The 8,913-nt window shown below is 41.1% G+C and overlaps 1 protein-coding gene across 1 annotated transcript; it reads left to right on the top strand.

Moving 5' to 3' along the window:
- The first annotated feature begins 330 nt into the window (after positions 1 to 330).
- On the top strand, positions 331 to 8,873 carry kbtbd8 (kelch repeat and BTB (POZ) domain containing 8). The gene is made up of 5 exons (XM_032550192.1): positions 331 to 346; positions 2,680 to 2,887; positions 3,011 to 3,317; positions 4,056 to 4,875; positions 4,950 to 8,873. Exons 1-5 carry the CDS (start codon positions 331 to 333, stop codon positions 5,411 to 5,413), a joined length of 1,815 nt encoding a protein of 604 aa, XP_032406083.1. The 3' UTR covers positions 5,414 to 8,873.
- Positions 8,874 to 8,913: the final 40 nt, after the last annotated feature.

Below are 8,913 nucleotides of genomic sequence, written 5' to 3'. Positions count from 1 at the left end.
TCTATTGATTTGTGGCTATTTAATTTTAAAACTATTCCGAACCAGATTATCGATCAACTAGCAGCAATTTAAGGTGCAAAGTTTGCTCTCTTACTTTGCTCGCACCTGTTAATGAGCATCAGCTCTGATTTGTAGCCTCGTGTGTAATTCCATCCCATTGAAAAACGTAGCCACCCACCATTAACTTTCCTCCCCCTTTGTACCAGACAAGCAGAATCTGATTGGCTGTCGCACGAGAGCCCGTCTCGTGATTGGCCGCTTCTTGTTTCCGTTGGTGCTATGTAAACTCCCTGACGTTTCTCGGTTTGCTCTGAGACAGACTGGGGGAGAATGGCTGCCAGTGGAGGTTAGCAAAGTCTTCATTGTTTTCTCCTCTGACCACATTGAAATAACGCTTTTTAAAGTCACAGCGTGCGTGTTTAGCAACTGACCGAGCACGGCCTGTTGGACGAGTTAAAAGTCGTGACACGTTGCGTGCTCGTCGGAGGAAGTCATGCCTCTTTATCACTACTCCAAACAGTTGTTTGTCATTTGCTTGGCTAAGTTGCTAGCGTTAGCTGTGTGGCTAACTTTCGGCCGGTTAGCTCGCTACCCACAGCTGATTGTGTAAACACTTGTTTGTGGCAAGAGACTGACGGTAGACAAATGCCATTCATTAATGATATCAGCGCAGTCATTTGGGTGACGTCGTGTTATGTAGCTTTATGGTTTTAAACGATGTGTATGCAGCTACTAAAAACACTTTTTGCCCCTTGTAGCTCGCAATTTTGTGTCAAAGAATGCTTGCTAACATTAGCTGTCTGCCTATGTGCTGCTAAAAGTTAAGCTTGCACGTCTTCCAACCTAAATGGCAGTATAGCTAATTATTTATAATGAACATATTGCGCTACTCCGTCCCAATTTTAAGTACTTCGGTACTCTTAGGGTTTGTTCTTACTCTTTTGTTTTTCGCTACTAAAACAGACGTCGGGCATTCGACATGTTAGCAAATTAGCTACCACCTGGCGAGACAGTAGTTTCTATTCATCCATTGCCAGCCTTTGTCCTGTCAAGAAGGAGATGGTGTTGCTTAACACGAGGTATGTGTTGAAAAGTACTTCAAGTCTCTCCAAGACGGCAAAGCTGCGGTTTAGACGTCGTGAGGCCAGTCATGCAGCTCCGACACATGTAATAATAGTTCATGTTGTAATTTAAGGTTCCTATTTTAGGGGAAACACCACAGAATTAACTTGGTTATAAACTTGTATATTAAGCACACGTCCCGATTTGAACCTCGACTCGGGAGTTGGAAACAAAACCTAAAATGAGTTTTACCACCCACAATTAGCCTTTAAAACGACTCAGAATAACTTCCAGTCCACTGACACTACAGCCATCGAACTTCATTGTCTCTATTTATTAGCATCTGACTGTAACGTTGAAAGAAGCTCTGAGCCCTCATGCTTTTCAGATGATATGAAAAAAGATTAACTTTTATGTATTCCTTTGTGTCTTAGCCAGAAATTGGAAAAACATTTAGGCGTATAAATTTGAGAAGTTCTTAAGGTCAACTAGTAGGAAGGCTCCCCAAAAAAATTATTGGAAAGAAATTGTGCTGAGAGTTGCAACGTGGTGTTTTAATTATTTCCACCCAGTCATTAAGCAATTACTTATATAGTTTGTATTTTTATTGCAGTGAGATTTTAATCAGGGGTGATGAATGGTGCTTCCAATACCTTATCTGACTAAATTGTTTTTGTGAACAGAATCGTCTCAAAATAGCTGATTTTGTCTCGCTTATAAGCAAAATAATCTTCTGTAGGCCAGATGATTAGCGGGGTTTAGTACAGTGTTTCTCAATTCCAGTCTTCACACCCTCCTGCTTGTTTCAGGTGTTCCCCTTCTGCCACACACCTGGATTGAATCTATGGGTGATTAACAGGCTTCTGCAGTACTTGATGACTGCAGAAGAGGTCATGCAATCATTTGGATCAGCTGTTCTGAAATACAGACACATCTAAAACATGCAGAGCAGGGGGGCCTGAGGAATAGAATTGAGAAGCACTGGTTTAGTAAGATGTGGAGGAGGTATGATGTGTTGCTCTTTTTAACTTTCAGTGACATTTTAATAGACTATTGGAACAGTGTTTTGGTTTCAAAACTACATAGATTTTTTGTGGTATCTTTTTAATTCAAACCCGTGGTATATCTTGACGCCTACACCCGACCCTTGCTGAAACACGAGTGTACAGACTTTTGCAGCACTTTTAAGTTTTTTTTTTTGTTGTATTTTTTTTATGCATTCACATATTCTTAAATGGAGATTTTCTATTCTTGGGCATTTTAATAATAATAAAAAAAACCCAAACATTTCTCATCTCACAGTTAAATTATTCAGTTTTCTGTTTTAGGTGTAAAAGTATAAATTCGGCTGAGTTATCTCAAAGATTTTCTAAGCAAGACGTAGTGGAGTGAGGGGAAGAAAGGAGATGCTGTTGAAACAGCGTTATAAATTTCCCATTTTTTTTCATGGCACTGATTTGTTGAGAGTTGGCCTTAATTTCTAATCTGGAAACCTAATCTGAGCAGGATTGGTTTCTAGCCTAACTTGTCACAGTTCCAAGTTAATTCCCCAGGTATTTTGTTTTTTAGTTGTCATTCCAAAAGGTGAAATAACTTTCTCTTTGTATCATTCTTTAGAGGTAGGCAAGCTGTTACAAGTACAAAATGGGACACCTCCAGCCACCAACTACAACGGGGTAGATGCTGTCCACGCTTGCAACATCCTTCAGCAGCTCAAAGCTTTGTACGATGAAGCACAACTCACAGATATTGTCGTAGAAGTGGACCACGGCAAGACTTTCTCGTGCCACCGGAATGTTCTTGCAGCCATCAGCCCATACTTTAGGTTGGAAATGATTTGACATGAAAAATACTTTTCAGTTTAAACAATTCTAGACATGAATTAGTACGCTTGATTTCATGTTTTTTTATTTCATGGTTTTTTGTTTTTTTTTTGTCTCATCTTTAGGTCCATGTTCACCAGCGGCCTTACAGAGAGCAGCCAGCGTGAAGTCAGAATTGTGGGCGTGGAATCTGAATCCATGCACCTTGTCCTTGACTATGCCTACACCTCCAGAGTCGTGCTCTCAGAGTCCAACGTCCAGGCTCTGTTCACGGCAGCCAGCATTTTCCAGATCCCTGCTCTGCAGGACCAGTGTGCCCAGTTTATGATCAGCCGACTTGACCCTCAAAACTGTATAGGCGTCTTCATGTTCGCAGATGCATATGGACATCAGGAGTTGAGGGAACGCTCGCAGGACTACATCCGCAAGAAGGTCAGTTGAACAATTTAGGATAATTTAAAGGGGGCCTGTTATGCAAAGTTAACTTTTGGCATGTTTTTATACTTCCATCTGGGTCTCAACTGATGTTAAAAATAACCCAAGCGTTGGAGAAAAAAAAAAAAAAAAATCCCACCCAGCTGTTTTTTGTTATTTTGGTGTCTGGAAAATGAGCCGCTTCAAAAAACTCTTTAATTGTTGAGTCAATTGACAGTCACTGTGCCTTCACCTAGCAACCCAAGCGGAGCGCCAGCATGTTTGATCAGCTGGTTTTACTGCTTCAAAAGACAAGTATTTTGTTGATGATCTGCTTTCCAGAATCGTTTGCTGCATTCTTGTTGGTTGTGTCGGAGGCTCTACTACTGCTTTTCAAAGATGTGCAGTTGTATAATTGTGCATCTGTTGGCAGCCAGTTTTACATGTGAATGTAAACATTAACTTGACATGGAAAGCAACAGCTCATTTGGATTTAAAGTGACAAGAGGCCTTGAAGCAGCTCATTCTGAAAGTAGATCAAAATAGGCAGAGCTGGCCAGACTAAAATCTGATTATCTAAGACTGATTTTGTGCAAGAAATGCAATTAACATGTTTTGTATGTTTTATCATACAAAACGTGTATGTTTTCTTGACCTGTTCAAGGAAGCATAATAGGTCACCTTTGTCCTGTAAAAGTCCTCCTTTGCAATCAGTGTGTTTTTGTGCAGGCCTAAACTTTTCATCTTTTGTGGTAGTTCCTGTGTGTTTCAAGGGAGCAAGAATTTCTCCAGATGACCAAGGAGCAGCTGGTCAGTATTCTAAACAGCGATGACTTAAATGTGGAGAAGGAAGAGCACGTCTACGAGAGCATCGTCCGCTGGCTTGAGCATGACCGACCTGGCCGTGAAGCCAACCTCGCCGAGGTGTTTTCCCAGTGCATCCGTCTGCCCTTGCTGGATGAGGCCTTTCTCAGTCGGATACCCGCCCCTTTCGCCTGCGCTCTGTCTCTCTCTAAAGACCCCGCTGAGGCAAAAGCTCGTCTCACCGGCACAAACGGCTGTCCACAGCGTCTGGGCATGACAGCCTCCGAGATGGTGATCTGCTTCGACGCGGCCCATAAACACTCAGGTAAGAAGCAGACGGTGCCTTGCCTGGACACGGCCACAGGACGGGTGTTCAAGCTCTGCAAGCCACCCAACGATCTCAGAGAGGTCGGCATCTTGGTGTCGCCGGAGAACGACATCTACATCGCCGGCGGCTACCGACCGAGCAACAGCGAGGTTTGCATCGACCATCGAGCGGAGAGTGACTTCTGGCAGTATGAGCACGCAGGAAACCGATGGCTTCCTCGTGCTCCTCTGCTGAGGGCGAGGATAGGATGCAGACTCGTGCACTGTTGCGGGAAACTTTACGCTCTAGGAGGCCGAGTTTACGAAGGGGACGGACGAAACGCGTTGAAGTCAGTGGAGTGTTACGATGCCAGAGACAACTGTTGGATGGCAGTCGGTCCAATGCCAGTTGCCATGGAGTTTCACAGTGCGGTGGAATATAAAGACCGGATCTACGTCCTCCAAGGTGAGTTTATACTCTTAAAGAAAAGTCTTGTGTCCATCGCTTTATAATCAAAATCTTTTTAAAATCTTTTTCAGGTGAATGTTTCTTCTGCTACGACCCCCGTAAGGACTATTGGAGCCATCTAGCCCCAATGAGCGTCCCTCGGAGTCAAGGTCTGGCTGCCTTGTATAAGAACTGCATCTACTACATTGCTGGAATTTGCAGGAACCACCAGCGCACCTTTACAGTGGAGGTCTATGACATAGAGAGCAACACATGGAGCCGAAAGAGAGATCTGCCCTTTGACCAAGCCACGAGCCCGTATATCAAGGCCATGCTGCTGCAGGGAAAGCTGCACCTGTTCGTACGTGCCACGCAGGTCATGGTGGAGGAGCATGTGTTTCGCACCAGCCGCAAGAACTCCCTTTACCAGTACGACGACGAGGCAGACACGTGGACCAAAGTCTATGAAACCCCCGACCGTCTTTGGGATTTAGGTCGCCATTTTGAATGTGCGGTGGCCAAACTTTACCCACAGTGTCTACAGAAAGTGCTTTGAGCTAAACTATGAACCGGATCTTATTGGGCGGTGCAGGGGAAGTGGTGTCGGTCCTGCCTGCCTTGTGCCTGGTGTTACCTTGGGTTTTACACCATGCAGATTGTTGTTTTTTTTTTCTGTTGAGTCTTAAGTTGTTCAAACTTTGATTTAACATGATCAAAATGGGGGTGGGTTTAAAGATTGCAGTATTTTTTTTTTTCTAGACAGCACCAACTACACACACTGAAGCATGTTTAACAAAACCCTACAACAAATCATAAGTGCAATTATCCTATTTTCACTTGTTGTTGAGCCATGTTTGTCTGTTTTGTTTGAAATTAAAAGTTATTGATTATTATAATTTTTTTTAATGTTTGGCATGCTAATGAGGGTGTTTGGATGACAAAATGCCATCTGGAGCTAAGGATGCTATGTGTCACCATAAAGTGAAAATCTCTATATATAAATAACTATATAAACTCTAAATTCATACGGGTAAGGAGAGTACCATAGCTCATTACTTGGTTGCTAACGCGGAGGCTTGTTTGTGTGTGCGTGTGGTTTTGTTTTTGCATTTGTCCATGCCTCTCTTCAGCTTATTTTTAAATTGGTTTTATTGTGAAGTGTGCTTGTGATTTACGTTATCCTAGTGTTTTAAAATGCAGAGGCATGTTTGATAGTTTTAGGCATGGGCTGGTACGATAATTCTAAATTTAAAAGACAAATGACTAAGAACTTAACTATTTAAAATGGATAAAACTTTTCCAACTACTTCAAAAATTAAATTCACTATTAGTTATAGCTGTTTATACCATGTTGACAGTCAGGGGTAGATGCATTAAACAAGTGCCCATTATATTTAGCAGTGGTTCACAACTTTGTGCAAATATTTAACATTTTTGTCATTCAACTATTCTTCAAATAACACAGGTTAGTCAGGCTATCTGCTCTGGTGGCAAGTTTTAAAACCCACATTTTTAATGTCAGTTTTCTATCAAACAAAGTCAACAGCTCCCCACGATACGCTTTGAATATTTTCTATTCAATGCTTCATCTAAAACAATCCAAGACTGGAGTTCAGTAATTCTTACCTTGGTGCATTTCGGTGCAATACACCAATGTGTGTTAAAGGCGCCAGTTGACGTGCATTTTGTGTTGAAGTGCACCAAGGTGTTCCCCTTTAGAGTGCTGGGTGGTGCTCCTTCTATTTCACACGAGTGTTCTCGCTTTTTGTAATGGGAAATCTCAAATGGATCAACTTGTCTTGTGGTTAAGCAGTAGGGAAAATCAAAATCCTTGTTCCAACCAGGATTGATGGTGCAGAGCAACAGGTGGGAGAAGAGTCTATGCTACACACATCTGTATGAAACTGGAATTTGTCAGACCTCTTGTTGAAAAGGACGTCCACTTGTATGAGAAATATCCCATAAAACGTTCCAGATCCTTGAATCCTTAGTAGTTCAAAGCCTTGGCGTTCTAATAACCGACCCATGCCTAGATTATTTTATGACCCCATCTTCCTTCACAAGCATCAGCATATAAAACCACATTGTATGGAACTAGATCTTTTGTTTGTTTTTTTTGGATACCAATCGAATGCGGCTCACACTTTTTGAGTTGGCATCCGTTGTGTCATATGCAAATATATTTTAACTTAAGTGAAGTCTTAGAGTATTCACTCTCCACATTGGAGATATAAGGACGGAGTCAAATCTTTGTGCTAACACTAAGTGGCAAGTTCCGACCAACTAACAGGTTTACCTCAGATTCATCGGACGTGGAGAAAAGGGACGTCTTCAGGACGTTTTGTCTTGACAGAACAGCCGTGTAAAAAGCTCTGCTTGGCATTCAGATGTTCGATTGGCTTTCGGCCTCGCGTTGTAATTTTCTAGAAGGTTGACAAAATGCCATTAAAAAAAAAAAGCATTTGAGGTCTTGTTATAGTCGTTGTGGACATTGAAACTAATTTTGTGGTAGCAATAAATCAAGGAACTGTGATTAGGCTTTATCTTGTATTACCTTAGTGCATTAATGTTTTTGTTTGCTTGTCTATGCTTGTGGGGTGGGGGAAATGGTAGTACTAGTACCGGTAATTGTTTGGCTGTTCCATGGGTGCAGACTTGGACTGATGTGTATTTTGGTGCATATTATGTGTGATGCCAATGTGCCTGTGGCTAAAAAAAAAAAAAAAAGAGGGGGGCATCCAAATCCACATCTCCTCACGAAGAACATTTGAAATGTCAGCTCAACATTGCACTGAATTACTATTCACTTCGGTTGTCCTTAACTGCAAACTTTACGATGTACCCTCAAACAAGACCTACTACGCAAGGGTCTGGAGTTTGTTCTAACAGCCATGAATCTTTTTTTTTTTTTTTTTACCACGCCGTCACTCGGGCACAAACTGTTGGTGCTGCTTTTTTAGACAATCTTGTGTAAAAAGAAAAAAAAAAACCCACAATCGACTTGTCCTCCCTGTCAAAGTGATTTGATTTTTTTTTTCCCCTCCAGTGCTCAGTTTTCTCATGTCATCGAAGCACTGCACGCGTTTGTTGTTGTTTTTTTTTGACATTACCAGAAAAGAGTGCCCCTCTATTTTCTAAAAGGTTTCAGTAAATATATAGAGATATAGCAATCAACAAGAAGGTTTACATGGAAATGAATCTTTTAACGAGTCACATTCAGCAAGAACTTTGAGGATATATTTACTTCTCTGAGAGAAGGTCCGCTGTTCGAAAGACACTGAGCTGATTTTAATCACACTGCTTGAACAATAACCTCCAAAAGACACTCCTTCACAAGTGATCTGTGTGGTCCGAGCCCCTCTAACGCGGCTCCAACATGGCCACTCGAGAACCAGGAACGGAGAACTCTCAGGATTTCTACTGATACACAGTACTGTATTTAATTTTGTTTTGTGATGTGTAATATACTGTACTATAGGTTTGCTGTACTTGCACAGTTTTCTAAACTTACGTTCAGTTTCTTTTATAACTTGAAAAAAAAAAAATAGATGTGATTTCCTTTTTCTCGTCTCAAGTGGCTGTTTTATTTTCTTTCCTTATGTGATGATCTAATTTGTTGTTGTAGTGTAATCCTCTTACGAGAAAAAAAAAACAAAAAAAAGATTACCTGCACGAGTGCTAAATTAGATTTCTTTTTGTCCTGCCCTGTAGTACATTAGCTTTTGTAACATCTTGCTCCATCTTTTGATTATTTTTAACACCAGTCTTGCCATAACAACAAGCTAAAACAAACCGCTCTCTGTGTCATAAGACGCTTTGTTCAGATCAGCTCTTCGTATTGTTCATTGGTGCTATTCCATTGTTTTAATTTCTTGTCCTTACTTTTACTTTAAAATATCTGTTTTGTTTTTTTTTCTTTGGGTTTCAGGTTATAATGGTTGTTGAGCTCAACTGTGAACTTCACATTGCACATAAATGAAAATAATAATAATAAAAAAAAATTTATTAAGATTGAAGTTTATTTGTTTTACATTTGACATGTGAGTCATGACTGAT

Source organism: Xiphophorus hellerii, chromosome 20 (assembly GCF_003331165.1).
Source record: "Xiphophorus hellerii strain 12219 chromosome 20, Xiphophorus_hellerii-4.1, whole genome shotgun sequence".
NCBI lineage: Eukaryota > Metazoa > Chordata > Actinopteri > Cyprinodontiformes > Poeciliidae > Xiphophorus > Xiphophorus hellerii.
The sequence above is the reverse complement of the archived record's forward strand: the minus strand, read 5'-3'. Positions and strand labels throughout refer to the sequence as shown.